Source organism: Tamandua tetradactyla, chromosome 6, assembly GCF_023851605.1.
Source record: "Tamandua tetradactyla isolate mTamTet1 chromosome 6, mTamTet1.pri, whole genome shotgun sequence".
Classification (NCBI taxonomy): Eukaryota; Metazoa; Chordata; class Mammalia; order Pilosa; family Myrmecophagidae; genus Tamandua; species Tamandua tetradactyla.
Window position 1 is genome coordinate 176,583,317 of NC_135332.1, and position 22,278 is coordinate 176,605,594.

General features: G+C 37.2%; 1 protein-coding gene across 5 annotated transcripts in view; it reads right to left on the bottom strand.

Moving 5' to 3' along the window:
* DNAAF11 (dynein axonemal assembly factor 11) overlaps positions 1 to 22,278 on the bottom strand; it is a 126,101-nt gene that overhangs the window by 64,439 nt on the left and 39,384 nt on the right. For all 5 annotated transcript variants that reach the window (XM_077167693.1, XM_077167689.1, XM_077167688.1 and 2 more), the window contains 5 exons: positions 18,776 to 19,005; positions 12,247 to 12,441; positions 9,588 to 9,665; positions 4,801 to 4,866; positions 1,608 to 1,677 (listed from right to left, as the gene is read on the bottom strand). In XM_077167693.1, coding sequence (XP_077023808.1) covers positions 1,608 to 1,677; positions 4,801 to 4,866; positions 9,588 to 9,665; positions 12,247 to 12,441; positions 18,776 to 19,005 — 639 coding nt within the window. The remainder of the gene's footprint in view (positions 1 to 1,607; positions 1,678 to 4,800; positions 4,867 to 9,587; positions 9,666 to 12,246; positions 12,442 to 18,775; positions 19,006 to 22,278) is intronic.

Here is a 22,278-nt window from a genome sequence, read left to right on the forward strand (position 1 = left end):
TGTGTATTAACTCGTTAGGGAAAAAATCATGTTTGACTATGCTTGATATGCATGAACTATTTTACCTCTATTAATTAAGAGTCTAAAGAGCAATCATCAATCACAAATGTGAAATACTTACTGGTCTATTTATGTTGACATGGCTGAAAAGCAATTTATAGATAAAACTTCTCTACATAAAACAGCAACATATTTCTTTTCCTGCAATTCTAATGAGATCATATTTCCATTTTAAAAGTCTTCAAACTCTTACATTCAACACTCAGTATCAGCAAATAAATGCTATTTCAAAAATTATAAAGTAACAGTTGCTTTTAATGAAATCAATGCTAACCTAGAACAAGTACACTATTTAACTTCAGATATAGGCTCCTGCATATAAGATCATCTTATTAGCTTTGAAAAAAGTACTAACCCAAAAGATACAGGTGTGGAAAATATTAATTTATGCAGCCATCCAATGACAGAAGCCATTCCCATGGTATATAATTCCCATAAAAAAAAACAGGGGCTTAAAAAATAACTCACTGATTGGGCCTCTCTTTTTTGGTATTTTAATAATATTTTTAAAAGTGTAATTCAAAAAAGCAATAGGCTGAGCCCCCAAACTTGGGGTTTGTTCATATGAAACATAACCCCACATAGGATAGGTCAAGCCTACTTAAAATTAGGCCTAAGGGTCACCCCCAAGAGAACCTCTCTTGTTGCTCAGATGTGGCCTCTCTCTCCAACCAACACAACAAGAAAACTCACTACCCTCCCCCTGTCTACGTGGGACATGACTCCCAGGGGTGTGGACCTTCCTGGCAATGTGGGACAGAAATCCTAGAATGAGCTGAGACTCAGCATCAAGGGATTGAGAAAAACCCTAGAATGAGTTGAGACCCAGCATCAAGGGATTGAGGAAACCTTCTTGATCAAAAGGAAAAAGAGCAAAATGAGACAAAATAAAGTGTCAATAGCTGAGAGATTCCAAACAGAGTCGAGAGGTTATCCTGGAGGTTATTCTTATGCATTAAATAGATATCACCTTGTTAGTCAAGATGTAGTGGAGAGGCTGGAGGGAACTGCCTGAAAATGTAGAGCTGTGTTCCAGTAGCCATGTTTCTTGAAGATGATTATATAATGATATAACTTTCACAATGTGACTGTGTGATTGTGAAAACCTTGTGTCTGATGCTCCTTTTATCTACCTTATCAACAGATGAGTAAAATATATGGAATAAAAATAAATAATAGGGGGAACAAATGTTAAAATAAATTTAAATTGAAATGCTAGTGAAGAATGAAAGAGAAGGGTAAGGGGTATGGTATGTATGAATTTTTTTCTGTTGTCTTTTTATTTCTTTTTCTGAATTGATGCAAATGTTCTAAGAAATGATCATGATGAATATGCAACTACGTGATGATATTGTGAATACTGATTATATATATGTAGAATGGAATGATCATAACTAAGAATGTTTGTGTTTGTTGTTATATATTTTTTTAATTTAAAAATTAAAAAAAAACATATATACAAAAAAAAGTTTAATTCAAGGCTTAGCTTTTTAGTTGAGTGCAAGACTTAGCTTTTGAGATTACAAGAGTCTCCAAGATACACTCACCTTTCCTTTGACCATTACTCTCACATAAGTTGGCTGCACATCAACGTCGATTAAAGAAGTATCCATGTACCTTCAGAATTAAATATAACAAAGTCTTATATTCAAAACTTTAAGTTTGCAGAAGTACAACTACAAATTCACATTTACTGGACCATTTTAAACGAAGGAAGTTTTTTAAAAACTATGGTAAATAGGCTTTTAAAATTCAGTCTTATATTAATCTCCAGATGAAAGGAAATTCATTAAATCAGCAATTTCATTTTTAGACCCCTAAGTACATTTGGCATTGATTGCCCCAACCCAAAAATATCTGAGGCCTGAAACACCGTAGACTTGCATAAAACAGCTTTCCATGTTTTTCTATCATGCATATTTTATTTTAAGCCTGTACAACTTCAATAGCCAGGAATGCTGAATCCACTACACTTGGGGCTGGCGACTACCAGCTCCTGCTGCCTCAGCAGCTCTTGAGCCCTTGCAGCTGGTCGGCAGCTGTCCTGATACCATCGCTCCTGGAAGACTAGCTCAGCTTCCCCTCCACCAAGGCACATCCTGCTGAGTTAGCAGAGCCTTCCATTTACAGCAGTGACCCAGGGATCAGAGGGCGGATTGTACTCCTCCACTCAAGAGAAATGAAAGACTAGATTTCATATCACTCATTAAAACAAGATTTTAGCATAGTGACTGTGAACATAAGGAAACGCAGGATGATTTAAAAATCACAAACATGAAGGCAGGAGTTACAGGCAGACTCTGGAGTCACAGATGTGGAGGGGAGAACTGACTCAACCCTTCCTGTGGTGGGACCTTGGACCAAGAGACTTAACGTTTCTAAGCCTCAGGATTTCCCCTGTTAAATGAGGATACTAATAGGACCGACTCCTAAAAATGTCAGGAAAACCAAAGCACAGTTCCTGATGCATAGTGTGAACACAGTACCATTACATTTCACTTAATAAAAATTTTAAAGTAGAGTCAAATTTCCTACAATTTTACATTTAGTATCTACAACTTTGATTACATATTCTTTTCTATGCTTAGAGCCTTGAAAGTGTTCATCTGTCCCTATGCACGGGGCCTTAGCACGTGGTCCTTTCTCTGTCTGAAATAATCTTTTGCCCGTTCTTTGCAGAGGTCACTACTTCTCACCTTCATTTTCACTGTTCATGTCACCAACTTCCCCTGACCCCCTTCAGCCCACCCCACTACACATACACTTATTCTCCACCCCTGAATGCTGTCCTTTTTCTTTACAACATTCTTCTTATTTGTAACTGCATCCTGAGATATTTGACTCTTTTTTGTCTGATGGCCATTGGGCAATATCCACATGACAGCAAAAATTGTTTGGAGTATGGCAGTTACCGTCTCCCACTGCTAGGCACATGGTAGATATTCTACAGAGATTTGTTGAATAAAGGCAGGAAACATAGAAATGAACAAATATAACTTTTATGTATACATTCATGGGTCAATAAAAATAACAAGGAATTTTAGCAAAATTATTTTAGACATATTCATAGGAATAGAAGGACAAGGAAAGTTTCCATTTGAGGACTGAACATGAAGCAGCTAATGGGTGAATAGAGAAAAGGTTACACATTCATTAAACTCCAGAAATGAGGCCTAAAAATGGAAAGGACTGAAAAAGATGGAGCAGAAAATATTTAATAGAGAAACAACAGAAAGGTGGTTTTGGGTGCTGGAAGAACAGTGAACAAGAAATCAGCTGGAAAGATCTGGGAGCTCTTTAAGGCAAGTGGGCCTGGCAGTAAGTGGGCAGAGAACTGACATGAAGCATGGAAGGGGCAGCTTGGTGTGAAGAGAAAGAGACCAAACTTGGAGCCAGGCCTGAGGGTCCATGTCCTGGCTTCTCCATTTACTGCAGCTACTCTGACAGCTAATTTTCACCCTTTGAAAATTTACCCCTCTTGGATAAGCAACTCCAGGATAATAACCCTCCTACCTCCCAGGATTACTGAGAGATCCAAATAAAGGACAGCTGGCAACAAGGGCTGTCAAAAAGAGAAAGGCAGTCATTATAATGCATAGATTCTGCCCTTAGCATTCATTCATTCATTCATTCACTTCTGTACTTTGTGAGCTCCTGCCAGGTACCAGGCACTGTTTTAGGTCCTGGAGATATGGGAGTGCAGAGGGGGTAGAAAGGCCAAAGTTCAGGCTTTGACCACAAATTTTAATAAATAGAAGTAAATTTATAGTTTATTAGATGGAAACCAGAAAGCAGGACAAGGTGGAAGGGAGTGCTAGGAAGGGCACTGTTTCCTACAGGAAGGCAGGGGCGGGGAGGCCTCTCTGTAAGAAGGTGCCCCGTGAACAGAGGTCTGAGGGACATGGGGCCACAATCTACCAGGACTCCTGCAGTGAGAGCGATGCAGGCAGAAGGTAGCACAAGTGCTGAAGTCAGAGGCATCAGCAAGTTCAAAAGGCTGGAGAAGAGGAAAGTCACGTAAGTGGATACTGAAATCATTCAAGGCATGACAGGACTGGAACCAGAACCTAAGATCTTTAAGGAATGAGGCAGAGGGACCTGAGTGCATTTAGATGACTTCCAAAGTAGGGTAGAAGTGGTGTGGGCTAATGATCTCACTGTCAAAGCCACAGAGTCTCAGGACAGAGAGAAGAACAATCATCTGGAGGTGACAACGAGGGGCAAACAGGACACCTCTGCCACTCTTGCCATCATCAGGTGAAAGCACTGCAGGGGAAAAGTGTCCTTTGGTGACAAAGAGGCCGTGGTTTTATTCTCAAGGTCTCCAAGATGGAACTGTGAAGGAGGAGAGGGTCACTACCTAAAACTTATTATTATTATATGAAAATATTTTAGAAAATTCAAAGAGGAATACAAAATTAAAGTGGCAGCAATAAAAGCAGAGAGTATAGTTTGTAGTATCAGAATTTGAAGAGAGCAAAGTCTGGAAATTATTTAAAGTCTGCCTACAAAACAGATATTCTGTAGTTCAGTCATGGAATTGCAGGTTTATTTCCTTTCTTTTTCCTCTTCATGCTTTTAAAAATGACAGTTAAGTTCTGAGCCTTAAAAAAACGAACATTTTCATTAACTACATGGCAAATCAAATTCCATTTCATAATGTATCAGAACTCAAAAGATTGGTCACTGAGAATGAAAGGAAAAATATCATTAAAGAAATGCAGAATAAAATGTCATTACCTATAGACAGCAAGGTCCAAGGTGAGCTGGTTATGTTTTTCATCATCTTTCAAAGTGAAGTCAAGTCTAAGTAATAATATATTTGGGAAAAAAGATTAATTCTTCAGCAATACTGTATGGAAACAACAGTAAATCTGATAATACTTTAATAATAATTTCCAAAGGCAAACTAATTTGGGTAGCTGGAAAATAAAATGCCTATACTAATTTTGAAACTTCAATAGAAACCTAGAAAATATTGATAAACCAATTATATTTACATTGCTTAAATGTAACAATCTTAAGGGAAATTAGAGACAAAAAAATTAACATTGGTGCAGAGAAAGAGACATCTGGTGGTTAAAGCTTTTTTTTTCTATTCTATTTGAGTTTGCTAGAAGCAAGCTAATTCACTGGAATTATTAAAGGAGAACTAGATATTGTATTTTCTAACATTTTATCCAGCATTCTATTACTTAAATTTTAAACAGCTCTGACTTCCTTCTTTTCCCTTGCCATCTTTTTTCTTCTCCTTTCTTGTTAATCTTTCCATTGTCCCAGACAAGGCTGAGACAGGGCACTTCATCTACTATCTCCACCTTATAGATGAAGAATCAGGGGCCCAGAGAGGTTGGTACAACTGGAAAAGTGGTTACATCAGCCCAGTTGATTGAGCTTGCAGAGCCCTAAGTCTTTCAAACTGTATACAAAGGCTGAGCCCTGGGTGTAGCTTCCATACTGTCAATTCATGATTCTGAATTACCTGGTCAATTTTATTTTGAGCATGTTCACTTACGATATTCTGTAAAGTATATAATCACGTAATATTAAAGAAGTTAAACTAAATGGCCCGGGGGAATGCAGAGTTAGCTATCAAGCTGGCTGCTGGCTGCATGTCTCCTTGTGGCAGTCACTCGCATTGTTCTCAGCAATTCAGCAGTGCAGGATTTTTTTGCAGTTTCTGAAACACACCATGTCTTCTTTATGCCACCTCAGGATCTTCTATACGCACTGTTCCCAATTCCCCATCCAGCCAAATTGAACTCTCCTTTCATTTTTATCTTGTGAAAGATAATTTCAGAGCGGTTTTCTATGGAAGAGATTGATATGCATTCCTCATTCTCTGTTCCTCCTTTATTCATGCTACCAGAACCCCTCATTTTGGCTGGTGAATGGCTATGCAGAACACATTTTACATTTTCTAGCTTCCCTTGCCTCTAGGTGAGGTCCTGTGATTTAGTTCTGTGAGTGAAAGTGTTGTATAGCACCCACCTTTCAGTAATTTTCCTTAAAAGATAGGCGTGCAGGCTCTTTACTCACTTCTGTTTTCTTTACTCAGCAAGGAGAAAGCAGTTCAAGAGGTCAAGAGATAAAGTAACTTAGCGCACTATTGCAGCTGTCCATGCAAGAAGTCAGATGGTATGAACTACGGTGGTTTGGACTAAGGTAATGGGTAGTGGTTGAATACTTGGTAATACTGAAGAAGGAGCTGACAGGGTTTCCTGATAAAATCAGAGGGAGAAGAATCAAAGATAAAACCATGTTTTTCAGTCCTTACACCTGGGTAGATGCTCATTCCTGAGATGGAAAACTTGGGGGACAAGCAAGTTATCGAGGATAGCAGTAGAGGAGATGGAAATTAAGAGTTGCATTGATAAGTTTAAGATAACTATTTTATATCTACATCGTGTTGTCTGCTGTCACAGAGTGAAGAGAACATACAAGTTCTGAGCTCAGGGAACAAGTTGGGTCTGTCTGTGAGCAGTGAAAAGACAGCGCCTCCGTCATAAGATTTGGTATCCCCAGAGTGTGAGTGTAGAAAGAAAACAAATGAGGAGTTTTCTCCATAGCATTTAAGAGACATGGAAAATAGGATCCAACAGAGCATAAGAAGAGCAGCTAGTAAGGTAGAAGGAAAATGAGAAGCAAAGGGAAGATACTGCTTCAAGAAAGAAGGGGATGATCAATTTGGTTCATGTCTGCTAGAAGGTCAAGGATAGGGACTCAGATCTAAAATTGAATATAGAAATGATGTGATTAAAGAAGATTCAGGATGATGGAATCTACAGAAGTAGCTATGAAGTGAGGAACTGGAGGCCGAGTATGGATAACCCCATGAGAATTTGGGGTATTAAATGGGGACAGAGAAATAGGACACTAGCTAGAAGGGAAACTGGGCCAAGGGAGGTTTTTAAAAATGTTTTAAGATGGAATATATTACAGTATGTTTGTATGCAGGTGAGACTAATCCAGCAGGGTGGGGAGTACAGATACAGAAGAGAAGGATAATTGGAAAAGCAAATTCCTTGATAAGGAGAGAGGTGATGGGATTAGGGTGCTAGCAGAGACTGCCTTCAGATGGGAAGTTCACTCATAGTAGCAGGAAGCAATAGATGATGTGGTACAGGTAAGTTGGTAAATTGGCATTGGGAGGATGGAAAATTTCTAATTGCTTCAGTTTATACCTGTGAAATTAGAAATGAGGTTCTCAGTTAAGAGTGGGGAAGTATAAAGTGATGCTGAAGGTAAAGCGAGAGGTAAAAGTTGTGAAAGCATCCCACAGGAGAGTGGAAGGATACAATGCCCAAGAAAATACTCTAGGATTTCCAAGAAGTTCTGAGATCTGTGTCCATAAATCTATAAGTAAGGCAGGCAAGTAGAGTTGAATGTTTTCCTCTGGCCATGCCTGAGAGCAAGCCCAGGAATAGGTGTAATGTTAGATTTAAACATAGTTGGAGTTTTGTGTGGTGATTATGATGGAAGAAAAAAAAAGGACAAGTAAATGGGCTATATATGCCAAGGACTAATCTCTGCGATGAACCATTAAACCAAGCAGGGTGATACAAAGTAAGAACATGAGGAGGTGGGAGACAATAAGGAAAATAGTAAATTGATTTACAGTATCAATGAGGGTACAAGATTGTTGGTATGGAGGAAGTTAACAGGAACTTAAGATGGTGTACAGTGAGAAACTGGAGGCAGAATTGCTATAGGTGGCAACAAATCTAGGAACGAAAGCATAGTTGTGTGGCTGAGGTTGGCTGGAGAAAAAGATGTTCGGAAGTGAGGCTGTGGAAGAACTGAGAGTCAAGGGGTTTTGATGGGTTGTCTACATGCATTGTAAGATTACCTAGAATGATGATAGGAGGAGAGGTAAAGAGAAGGCACTGGTCTTGGTGCTAAAATCTTCAATGAATTGAGAGGGGCAGAGCCTGAGAGTCAATCAGGAGGTAAGTGGGTAACTGCAGTAAGGGGTAGGAGGAATAAGTAGTATATCCTAGTGGACTGTGCTTCAGGTGAGCTAGGAATTTTTAGTGGAAGAGGAGAAAAACAGTCTGAAAGTAGCTATGAGACATAATTTTCCCTGTGGTATAGGTGATGAGGAAGAATAACCTGGGCAGTAGAAGCAGCATGCTTAGTTTCAGCTAGAGAGTGAAGATAAAAGAGAAGAGGTTGAGGATACAGGTTTTACTGAAGCATAAGCTTCAGAGGACACAGTGAAAGGTTTGGGGACCCAGGGTGGGAGGGGTTTTGGTGAGATGAGGAGTTGATTAGAAGGTATATGGAGTCATGCGAGAATGAAATTCTGGATGAAGATTAATGACCTGAGAGGGTGAAGAAGGGTGACCATAGCATGGTAGGAGGGGGCAGTGTGGGTAATCATTTCTTTACTGGGTCCCCTACATGGAATTCATTTGAGCAGGTGAACTGGTAAAGTGCTCTGGAGTGGTGGTCTTACCAGGGTACATGGAGCTCTGAAGACCTCCCTTAAGCCCCGTCATAGGCTGAAAAGGGATGGTCTTTCCCTTAGATTGTCAGCCCCATGAGGGCAGAAACCTGTCATTTTCATACATATATCCCTAGCACCAAGAATAGTCTCCTATGCTGCATTCATGTCTGCACCAGGAAGCTCTGTGTGACTGCGTGTGGGTGTATGACTGTGATTATGAATGTGTGTGCTTGTACAAATGAGTGATTACAAACTCTATCTTGAAAATGACTAGATTGGGTAAGTATGGGTTAGACAGCCATGTATCTGCCACCTATTTAGCAATGTGACCACAGGCAAGTCATTCCACCTCTCTCAAGCTCATGTTTAGTACCTATAAAATAGAAATACTGCCCACCCTATGAGATTGTTGTGAAGATCAGATGAATGATGGATGGAAATGAGTCAGGATAGTGCCTTTATCATGGTAATCACAGAACATATGAAATGATTGGGTTTTGAGTAGTGAAATAAGGACTCATTTGTTTTTTGGTCCATATTTTAACTACAAGAAGGCTTTTAGGACAGAGATAGGGTAGATCAGATGTTACAATACTTAAAGATTTCCATTGTGAATATTTTTCCTCTCTCATTTACTTACTTGAGGTATTCCTATCAGTTTATTTCCTTAGCTTTCAAATGCTTTGTAGCTGGGTCCCAGAGTAGACAGTAGATGTATAGGACATATACCAATATTCTCAGTCAACTCCTTCATGGTAGATTTTAAAAATTAATAAATACAATAATAATGCACTGGCTTTGCAGGCATAAAATCTGTACAATGTCCAAAGTTTTATGGAATGCATAAGAAACTAAGATTTTCATATACTGAGATCATTTTTTGGATGCTAAGAAAATGAAATATAACTTGAGAACATAACTTTTGATTTTAAATATGCACAAAATGACCTATTATTAGAGTCAAACTTGTTAATAGAGGTCAGATATATTCTTCGCAGTGTGAACTTATAATTAGAACCATCAAAACGCCCAACACCACTGACTTTGCTTCTCTAAGTCTCTATTTAGCCTTACGTACTTGGGCTCATTGACATTCAGGACTTTTCCATCTTCAGTGATCAAAATCCTGGGTGCTCTCACTTTCTTCTTTCCTTCACTGAAGATTAGGACGGATGGGAACAGGGACAATGGGGAGTGGGAAAAAAACAAGCAAAGTGAATATAAAAGCAACAAATATTTCTTTGTGAAACAGTTTAAGAAAAATTAATCAGACATTTACGAATACATCAGCAATTTACTGTCACAAAGTCCATTACCTTAATTCTGCAGTAGGAATTAACAGTTAAGCCAGATTTCTGTGTGGCTCTAGCTATAATTGTAAAGTAAAACTGTGGCCAAGAAAATTCAGATAATTCAAAGGTGAGGGTGGGGTTTCTTTTCATGAAATATCCATGAACATTTAAATGACTATTTTATGCATGATTTACACAGATAACTGTCAATTTTCCATTGTACTTAGTGTATATAGCTTCTGTTTTAGATAAAATTAAGTATTTTAAAATATCAAGCAGAATCTATTCTATAGAAATAAAAGTATCAGTATACAGATTCTAAGTAAATGGACGTTTATCACAGCATCACTTGTAGCAGGCAAAAACTTGGAACCTTTGTGAATTTTTATTGATGGAGAAATGACTGGAGGAACTGTGGTATATATTCATATGATCAAATAGTTTTTAGCTCTTAAAATATGTGTTTGCTTTTTAATCTACTGACCTAGAAAAGTGGTGATGATGTATATAGTGAAAACAAATAAATAAAATGTTATTATATGGGGGAGTTAAAAAAAAGACACCCAATCCTACATATGTAGAGATGATTTACAAAATTGTAGAAGGTTGATAAAGATCTGATGGTATAGACCCACGTCTGTTAACAATCATAAACTCGAGGGGAGGGGGACAAGAATAAAAAAAAAATGGAGCAAAGAGTAAAAGACTCTTGGACTAATGTGAAATAAAAATGTAGAAAATAAGGTCTATTTAAAACAATATTGAAAATACCTAAAAATTACACAGGCCTATATTGATAAGGTCAAGATGACAAGATGGACAAACATGTTCAGATGATGGAACTGAAGGCAATTCTTTGCCTTGAACTTCTATTGTCACAATACAGATCTTGTGTCAGTTAACTTTATTCTTCTAAAAAGTCATCCACATTCTTCTGTTTATAAATGGGCCCCCAGGTCCAATTAAGTTAAAATTTCAACGAACTGCACTATTCTCCATTATCCAGGGCAATTAAGAAGCACCCAGAATTAGCAGACTTCACCCCACTCGGTGCAGGCAAGAGCAGATGTGGACAGGATCAAATGATGTCTCTTGCTCGTGTTTTCTCATAGCTAATGAAAATGACAACGTCATCTGACATGTCAACATCTCTGGGACCCAGCGGATGGGATCGACTACAGCACACTGAGCACAGTGACCATGACCTCCATTCAACAGAAACTGTGTCCACTGATTTCAGGCTCAACCCAATTTATGGCATGTACTATATATGTATATGTATCTATATATGTATATATATGTGTATTTATATATGTGTGTAAATATATGTTAAAAACTAATATATGTTATACAGAGAATTTCCATTTCAAAAAGTCTTTGGTGTCTGTAAAACACTTTAAAATTTATTGACTCATCTAATTTCCTTAACAATACAATGGGGTGGGGAAGAAAGATCTAGCAATCCTGTTTAACAGATGAGGAAACAGATGAAGAGAAGTTGATGCTTGCCAACATCAGACAGTCAAGACATGACTCCACAACTGCTTATGTCAGTCCAACGCTCTTCCCCAAGCACTGTGGCTTCTATGTACAAACCACTTGAGTTTTACAAGCAAGTGCTTTAGGTAAAATGTGGTCATTTAGTGTGTCTCACTATCGAATTAATGAAGAAAATGTAATGAAGTCAGCAGAGATTTCTAATATTTTCTACTTCTTTAGTTTCTTGCTTTTAGTGGCTGATCACAGGGAGAGACGCTGTGTTCACACCTGTCACTGCCTGCAAAGTACTGCATTTCAGAGCTCATGGATCACATTCCAGAGCTCATGAATGATAAGTCTTCCCAGAAGTGACACATTTTTCATACTAGACTTCAGCAATGGCATGAAATGGAATGACATAGAGCCTATCTTTGCAAAAGCTACTCTAGAAATAGTAGTTTAAGCATCCCAGCAACAAATAATAATATCTAAATAATTCAAAAGTGAAAGTATACTACTAAATGTCCAAGAGAGTTGAATTAGGAAAATATAATGCCTAATGAAATAGTTTCTGATTACTCAACTTGTAAAAGAAGGGAAAAGAAGAAAAGGAGTTCATTCATCCTGCCAAGTGGCCTTTCTCCTTTACTATGGTAACTGGTATCTCTGACCTGGGCTATACTATCACTAGATATATTTTAAATAGTTAAAAAACTAATAACATAGAAACAAACAAAACTGCATTGTAAGCGGTATGACTCATGATGCTGTAACATAGAAGCTGGTTTGATGTGAATGAATATGAGCAGACACAGTTCAATAAAAAACTGTACTTAGGAAAAGCAAAGTCTATGAGTGATGGCTAACAAAGGTTTAACACAGACAATGGGTAAAATAATGTGTGATCAAGAAAATATATTCCATAGGAAAGTGTTGTTATTTCAGTGATAGGAAAAAATGGAATACCTTAATTTTTCTTTTTTTTTCCGTTGTTTTTCCATATGTCTAAGGGTTTCTAATCTAGATTCAGGAGTAAACAAAGAAGGCTTATTCCAGAATGCCAGGTCATCATCTTCACTTTCATCTAATTTCTTTTTGTTGTTTCCCTCTTCTTGTGTTTCTGGGGCCTGGAGGTGGTCTTCACTGTCTAAAGAAGATGGGCTAAGGAAGAACAAATGCACACAGAGCAGATGAGACCAGCAATGGATGCGCGAGTTTCCTCCCTAGTCCAGCCCTTTAAATATATACAAGTCCTTATGTTATTGTCTCACATTCGAATGACAAAATGCCTCTGACGATGCCCAGTGTCAACATTTGTTCAACACAGACTCAAAAAATATTTATTGAGTATCTTCTGTGTGCTGGGCACCAAGGTAAAACCCTGGTCATGAGAGGAGGACACATCTTTGGGAGACTTTATTCTGGTGGAGAGAAAATGACAACATTCAAACAATAAACACTGGATATAGCCTCTCTCCCCCATTTCTCATCTCTAGCTAGAATATGTATTCTATTAAGAAAAAATGAAAAAGTCCACGTGCAGCCTTCAAAGTTATGGCAAATAGTAAGTACTCAGTGAATGTCAGCCTTTGTTGTTGTTGTTATCATTGAAACGAGGAGACACAAAAGCTCCACGTTAGTTGACCTTCAAATAAAATGCTTTTTAAAGGACTAGAACAAAAATACAAGAAAATCAAGTTTTAAAAGCATAAACAGACCACAGAATAAAATTCTGCTTAGGCTCTTTATATGTTACAAATTAAACTAGGTATTTAAATAAGCCATAGTTCTTTATGGTATTGAAAAACAATCTACTAAGGGACCTGTACTATTCTACAACATTCTAGCTAATTGTCACGGAAATAATTGGTAATCGGTTCCATTCTCATTTAAAAGATTTTTTTTTTTTTTGCTGGAGTTGACTAATTGGATCACCTTAACTTTCATAATATAAAAAAAGATAATGAAAATATAAATAACAACCATACTTAAGAAAAAATATCAGAGATATCAATTAAATTAGTCTCAAAGACAAAAAACACATATAATTTATGTAGCCAGGTGAGGACACAGACCAGTGCCACTAGGGTCTGGACAACAACAGAAAATTGTTCAACTACCACCTTCAAAGCTGCTCTCTCGGGACGCCCTTCCCCACCCACAGGCCTGGTCACTTTCAAACATGTCTAATCTTGTAACCGAGAAATCAGGATTTAAGGGATGATTTTGATTACTGAATCGTTATATAAATATTCCTTTTTGTTTTCTGGTATATTGGAGTAGACAGGGAAACACCTGAAATCTCTGAGTTGTAGCCCAGCTGCCTTGATCTCTGATAATGGCCGTACAGTCCTTATCTTCTGCTCCTATGACTGTAAAAACTTTGCTGTGACTAACCTTCACCTGTACCTACTTATCCAGTTTTTCAACTTTGGAGTCTTGTAACCACTAAAGAGTGCCCATAATGAGGGGTCTTGGGTCCACTCAGATCTAACCCACCCCTACTCCCAAATTACCTTGATAACCCAAACCGGATTTAACCTGTGTGCCCACCTGACATGCACAGTAGTTTAGACTTAAACTTACAAGTCACTTATACCTCATTCCGCCATTTTAGTGACTAAGACTGCTGGTTTAAAAGGATTTATGTACTCTAGAAAAGCCATGTTTTAATCCTAATCAATCTTTTGGGGACAACCATTACTTTTAATCTCTATTCAATAATGTAGGTTGGACAATGGATTAGGTTATCTCCATGAAGATGTGACTCACTCAATTATAGGTATAAACCTTTCATTAGAGGGAGATGTGACTCCACCCATTCCAGGTGGGTCTTGATTAGTTTACTGGAATTCTTTAAAAGAGGAGGTTTTTTGGAGAAAGCTTCAGAATGATGGAGAGCAACAAAGCAGTCACCAGAATGACAAGAGCAGCAGAGACGTGAGAACTACAGAGTCCGCCAGCCAGTGAACTTGGGAGATGAGGCAGAATGCCCCAGGGGAACATAAAGCAAATGGCCTGGAGAGGAAGCAGGTAGATGTCACCATGTTTGCCATGTGCCTTTACAATTGAGACAGAAACCCTGAATGTCATTGGCCTTCTTGAACCAAGGTACCTTTCCCTGGATTCCTTAGATCGGACATTCCTATAGTCTTGCTTTAATTTGGACATTTCCACAACTTTAGAACTGTAAATGTGCAACTTAATAAATTCCCCTTTTTAAAAGCCATTTCATTTTTGGTATATTGCATTCTGGCAGCTAGCATACTAGAACACTAAGCATGTAATCAGTATGTGCATGCTCATCAATCAAATCACCTCTAATTAAATTACTACTGTGCTCATTATCCTAAACCCTGACCATCTTTTCTCTGATAAAACTACCTGAATTACTTATGCGCATCCACTCCTCCCCTCCATTGTCCCCCCACTCGACCCTGCCTCTTTGGGATCTTTGGCTTCCCGCTTTCTTCAGCATTTTGGGCTATGGAGGATGGATGTGGGAAGCAGGCCCACCTCTCTATGTGACTGCTGTAATGACGCTGTTTTAACGGGGCTGTCAGTACATGATATTGGCTTTCTCTTGTGAGCATATTTGTGGGTTCTTGCAGACATTACATGGTTACTTCTTAGAGTAGTCAGTATGCTTGGCTGGTCCTCTTGTAACAGAGGAGCTAGGATTTAACAAATGATTATGACTATTGAATCATTATATAAATATTCCCTTTTTTCTTTCTGGTATATTAGAGAGGAAATACATGAAATCTCCAAAGAACTGTGATCCAGCTGCTCTGATCTGGATGCAGATGACTGTAAAAGTCCTTATCTTGTGCCTTTGCAATTGCAATTTCCTTTATGGCTTTCTTACTTTAGAAACTTGTAAAGGCAAACACCATAATGCAAAAAGAATCAGTGCAAAGCCATTAATTGGTTCCAGGACAGTTTCACTATTTTCCATTTGTAAATTGTTTCTGCCTATACCTGCTACTATGGAGATGATAAGTCTCTCTCTCCCCCTTTCCCCTTACACTTGCTATTGAAATTGTAATGACTTCATCTCCCCTTGTTAGAATCCATGAAAATTCTGAACTCCCTAGACCACAGGAGACGACTTTTAGGCCTCCAGACTATCTGATTTCCTGCTTCCCGCCTAGCAATAAACTCTTTGAAACACTGATGTCTCAGGAATTGGTCAGCTGTTCAGATCAAAGCAGAGAATCCACTGCCTTTGTCCAGCAAAGCTTCTGGCACTGACAATCCAACTCACAGTCTCTTATTGCTGCCACCCTCATGGACAGTGTCCCTTCCAGACAGCCCAAGCCCTACCTATACTTGGCCCAAGGAATGGTCATAGATCCTTAACATGGCAAATGGCTGAATTCTAAGCTGATTCTGCTCTAGGCTGCTCCAGGTACTTCCCATCTTCTCTATTCTCCAGGCTGGAAGCAGACTCTATCTAGTCAAGACTGAAGATGCCTATCTCCCTTTATTACAGCCCCCAATGATGCTCTGAAAGGGGAATAGTTCCTTCACTCCTCCCCAGCTAAGTCAGTGAGTTACTATGTCAGTGACTCTACTCTGGAATGTCTAGTGTCTTTTATTTAGGCCAAATGGGGGGATAGGTGTGATGGCTGGAGGACCAAGTCAATTACTTCATGGCCAGTTCTATGTGGCAAGCAGGCAGACACCTACAAGAAACCGAGTTGTTTCTTGTTAATAGGAAATTATCCCTAATTCATTTTCTGTGCTTATTATAACCTCAATGCAAACACCAGGAAAAAATACATGAGAAAAAATTTCATAGCACAAATTCATTTATGAACAATAGGTGCAAATATTTTAAATAAAATAGAAGGAAATTGAATGCAATAATGCATTAAAAATACACATCATGGCCAAGTTGGGTTTATTCTAGAAATTCAAGGATGGCTTAATATTAGAAAATCTTTTAATAAGATGCAACATAAGCAGAAAAACATGATTATCTCAAGAGATTCAAAAAAGCATTTAAGAAAATTCAAAATCTATTATGACGAAAGCTCTTTATCAATTAGGAATAGAAGGAAAACATACCTAACTTTACCAAAACCGCAAAGTAAACATCGTATTTAATAAGAAGGAATTGGAATATTCCTTCTAATGCCAGGAACAAGACATATATGTTCATTATTACTGCTATTTCGCCTTTCACCAGGCACCATAAAATAAGGTGCGGCATAAGGACTGAAAAAAATTTTAAAGTTGCTGTTTACAATGTGTTTTACTATACAGAAAACACAGGAGGATCTATAGAGTAGTACATCTTTTTTTTAAAGTTCAGCAAAACTGCTTGATACAATACAGAAATCATTTGTCTCTATACATCAGCAAGAACCAATTATAAGTCTATTTTTAAATCCCAATCGACAAGATAGTTAGGAATAAATCTAATAAAAGATGGCAGGGAAAATTTACAAAACATTACTGAAGGACTCAGAAGAATGTCTAAATAAATAGAATGAGCTATTACAAAGTTCTATGGGGAAAGAAGCAATGCTGTGAAGATGTAAATTTCCCCTAATTAACATATAAAATAAATGCAATTTCAATCAAAACTCCACTAGGAATTTTTAGGAACTCAACATACTGATTCTAAAATTTTCATGAAGGGGCCCCAACAATAACCAACACAGCTTTGAAAAACAGTAAAACGGCTACCAAGCATCAAGACTCACCATTAATCTACAGGAATTGTAACTATGTGGGGTTCTTGTATAGAGCAATTAATGCTGAGTCTCAGGCTGAGAGAGGGTGTTTGCAAAATACATAGCTACCAAAGAACTTGTACCCAGAGTTTAAAAGAACTATAAATCAATAAGAAAAAAAATGTTCAACTTATTTAAAATAGGCAAAGGCTGTGAATAGAGGAAATCTGAATATCCATTGCCCATATAAGAAGATATTTAAAATATTCAAACTCACTAGTAATTACAGAAGTTAAATTTTAAAATGAGGTGCTATTTAACACACAATATTATTGGTCAATATTTTAAAGTTTCATATTACTGATATCGGCAAAGACAGGGAATTCTCACATATCACTGCTATATGAGTATAAATTAAAAGAACCACTTTAGAAAATAGTTTGGTAATACATATAGAGATGAAAAGATGGTCCTCACTTATGATGTAGCAATGTCACAGTGAGATATATACACTGGAGAAATATTTACACCTGTACAAGGAAACATGCAATACAGTTTGAAAAAAAATGAAAGGAAAACCACCCAAACGGCAATCCAGGTAGGTAATGCCGACTCAGGGCTGATCTTCAGCGCCCCCCACTGGTACTGCTAAGAACAGGCCTGTTAAGATTTGGATAATTAAGCAGATTCCTAGTAGGGATCCAAAGCGGTCACAAAGCCAGTTATGCTACTGCCTGATTGTCAGGGCAGATGATCATTCACTAGTAAATATTTTGAAAATCATCTCCGGAATAAATTGTGGTCCATTCATCCAATGGAATGTTATTCCATAGGTAAGATGAGTGAACTAGTTCTACATTTACTCATGTTCAAAAATCTCAAAAACATACTGTTGGATGAAAAGCAAGGTCGCAGAAAGTTATCATTCATGTTAAAAAACAAAAATAGTCTTGTTTAAAGAGACATGATTACACAGTAAAGGTATTAAACTATGGATGGAATCAATATGTGATAAATATGTACTAAACTAAGAACAGCAGTCACCACTGGGGATAAATGGGATGGGGAGAAAGACAGGGGGCTTCTACTCCATTAATAATATTATATGTCTTGTTTAAAAAAGATCCAAAGCAAACATGCAAACTGTTGACATTTGTTAAATATGCGTGGTAGAATATGAGTTGCCTACTTCGCTTCTTTTTTTTAACATTTACGTATATCTGAAATATTTTATCATTTTCTCAATTTAAAGAGATTTTGTTAGTAAAATATTTAAAGCATTCATGCATGGAATCAAATCAACTGTCTATAATTGCAATTCATAAAATAAAGGTGTATGAAAAATTCAGATTTATTAAAAGCACCAATTAGAGAGCTATTAATCACATTGAAAATGCATGTATTATATACTTTACAGAACAGAATGTTTCTCTGATGCAATCAAAATTACTTAATTTACTAGTGTGATTTGCATTTAACTTTTCTGAAATATTCCTACTTTATAAATCCTACTTTCTAATGTTAATTCATCTTTCTTGTAGGTATTTTATAGCAATTAATCTGAGGATAATTTCAGATGCAAATTAAAGTTGCTAGTTTGGAAAGGCATTTTTTTCCAAAAAGGATAAAGTCTCACAGAATTGCCACAAAGCACAGGATATTCATAATCTTTCAGCAAAATTCACATCATATTTTATTCTTCAGAGTAACCTTCTGAAATAAAAAAGATACTGTGAAGACACTATAAGAGAACATAGCTTCCTGCTTTTAACAAAGGTAACTAGTAATAGTAAACTCCAGTCTTTACATACAGTGCAGCGCTGATGTCTGTGTACCAACGTCCATCAAAGCCTGGCTGGCTTCTCTTTGTCTTGTCTTCATTTTTATGTTTTTCTTGAAGTTTCCTCTCAGCCTCTTCTTTGTCTTTGGCTCGTTTGAAGCAGTAAGCTTCTTCCTGCTCCCTAATTTGTTGTTCAATTACTGGGTAGTTCTGCAGTGCCTGAATTCTTTCCGAACGCTCTATTTCTTTACCATCCAACCACTTAAATGAAAACAACAAACAAAGTACAATTATTCAAATGCTGCAGTTCAAATCAGCTCCAAGCTGATTTTGATTGGAATATTTTAAACTTAGAAACAATAATGTATCATAGTGACAGGAAATTAAAATCAAAGTAATTAATGGAAAATATCAATTAACAGTTTACAAAGTATCTTTACTCGTAGTAATAATAATACTGTCAAAATTGACAATTAATGGCAAGCTGTAAACTGCATTCATTTTATAACTGCTGACTATTCCAAGAATTTCAATGTCTCAAGTCAAATCATTGCTCCCAAATATATCAGGGGCACGTCCCAGATGGTCTTCATAAAAAGCAAGCCTTGTATGTTACACAAAGTTTAACTCTAATACAAATGAGCTCATTTTGTACCTTGACAACTAGACATATAGAAAATATGCCATTGATTATTATAGCCACTGTTGAGACTTGATATTTTTATAACATTCCTAATTGAAATTTTAAAATAAAACACCAATTTAAAACCTGAAGTTTCAAAGCTGTCAGTTTAAAGACTACTTATTTATTTACTCAATTTCATTCTACAAAAAGAGGTGTGGTGTTTGGAAAGGTGTGGTGAGCGGAATAATGGCTTTCCAATGATGTCCATGTCCCAATCCCTGGAAACTGTGACAATGTTACTTTTTCACGGCAAAAGGGAATTTGTAGATGCGACTAAGTTTAGGATACTGAGACAAGGAGATTATCTCGTATTCGTGGAATGGGTCCTGTGTAATTGCCAGGGTCCTTAGAAGTGGAAAAAGGGAAGAGATTGGAAGATGCCAGCTGCTGGCTTCAAAGAAGGAGAAAAGGGCGATAAGTCAAAAAATGTAGATGGACTCTAGCAACTGACAAGGCAAGGAAACGGATTTTCTGTTAACACTTTCATTTTAGTCCAGGGAAACCTATTTTGGACTTCTGATCCCCAAAACTGTAAGATAATAAATTTGCATTGTTTTAAGCCATTAAATTTGTGGAATTTGTTATAACACCGACAGGAAACTGATATAAATGGAAAAAGATGCATTATTGAGTAAAATAAAAAATTTTCATCAGGACCATCTAAATTGTAAATCAAAATTAATTTTGGAGATTGGGAAACTATTTTAAATATGATTTGATCATAAGGGGTCATATGGCTTCTATAATAGTCTTCCGAGCAGCCACAGCAAAATGAAAAATGAACATGATCAGTTGCATGATTCTTCACTCTCTTTAATTAAAATAATACTATTTCCTAGCTTTCCCCCAATATTTTGTTCTAAAACACATTTCTGAAGTCAAGTTTCATCAGAGATCCTGAGAAGTGCCATGCATAGTTTCCAAAGAAACAGATTCACACAGCAACAGGTTTCCTAAGACTGTTGCTTCTTACATCCTTCAATGAAAGAAGATGTCATAGTGATATAATTTAATGCAATAAAACTTATTTTTTAAAATGATAAGCAATTGTGATCCAAATAACCTTTTTAAAATTAACCTGGTTTAATCTAGATTTAAGATCTAAACACTTAAGGCAGTTTCTGGGTAAATTTTGTTTCTTTCACTCGAGTTTTGGTGAACATTGGGCAGTAAGATGATATTCTCTGACCTATATCCAGGGTACAAGAGGATTCAGTATTTTTTTAAAGTATACTTTCTTATATTTTGGTTAAATAAATATTGATTTGATTTAGACCTACTATTCCTAAAAAATTTTAACAACTGAATTTCCTGGCTCTTTATAGACTGTAGGCAAAAAGTTCGTATTGAAAACTGATGGCAAATTTTGAACTGTGCCTCAAGTCTGCCAGCAACTAACTATTCTAGGGAACTTCTTACTGGGTTTCAAATTATTTGAAGATTTCATTCGGGCAGTCTCCAAAATTGGCCCAATTTTCCTCAAGTCAAAAATCACATCTGAGTTTAGAACACCCAATGAACTAAGAGATTAAGATTGAAGTTAATAGCATTTTTATTTTTCTTAAGATTCTCACATCACAGAGATAGAGTATCCATCCTTATAATAAATTGTGCATGCTTATAGCAAAGAGAAGAGAAACTAAGTTATTGAAGGCCTCACAGAACTCCTTTAAAGTGAGAATTATCCCATTATAGATGAGAAAAACGAGGCATGCAACTCATTAGTGCAGACATGAGTCAAACTCTGGTCTGTCTGCTCAGCAAAGACTTTCCATTATACTACTATGCCAGTTTACTATCTGGAGTAGCTCAGACTCTGGAAAAAGGCTACTCCTCATACCTCTTCTATGTGGCTGTCTAAAAAATAACTACTCTATTAACATAATTCCTTTCAAGTAGATGACAAGATTTCAATGAAAAGGTAATTAAGATTCTAGAGTTAGCCGATCTATTTTTTTATTTATTTTTTATTTGATACAAAACCACATACAAACACAAACATCTTATCATATGATCATTCCATTCTTGTTATATAATCAATAGCTCACACTATCATCACATAGTAGTATATTCATCATCATAATTTCTTAGAACACCTACATCAATTCAGAAAAAGCAATAAAAAGAAAACAGAAAAAAATCATACATACTATACACCTTACCATCCCCCTTCACCCATAAAAAGCATTTCAATCTACTAAATCTAACATTTTGGTCCCCCTATTATTTATTTATTTTTAACCCATATGTTTTACTTGTCTGGTAGACAAAAGGAGGATCAGACACAAGGCTCTCACGACGACACAGCCACACTACAACAGCCATATCATCATACAATTATCTTCAAGAAACATGGCCACTGGAGCACGGCTCCACATTTTCAGGCAATTCTCTCCAGCCTCTCCATTATACCTTAACTAAATAGGTGATTTCTATTCAATGCGTAAAAAACCTCCAGGATAACCTCTCGACTCTGTTTGGAATCTCTCAGGCATTGACACTTGATTTTGTCTCATTTCGCTCTTTCCCCTTTTGGTTGAGAAGATTTTCTCAATCCCTTGATGCTGAGTTCCAGCTCATTCTAGGATTTCTGTCCCACATTGTCAGGAAGGTCCACACCCCTGGGAATCATGTCCCACATACAGAGGGAGAGGGCAGTGAGTTTTCTTGCTGTATCGGCTGAGAGAGAGGCCACATCTGAGCAACAGAAGAGGTTCTCTTGGGGGTGATTCTTAGGCCTAAAATAGGCCTAATTTTAAGTAGGCCTATTCTTTGTGGGATTAAGTCTCATATGAACAAACCCCAAGATTGGAGGCTCGGCCTATTGCTTTGGCTGTCCCCACTGCCTG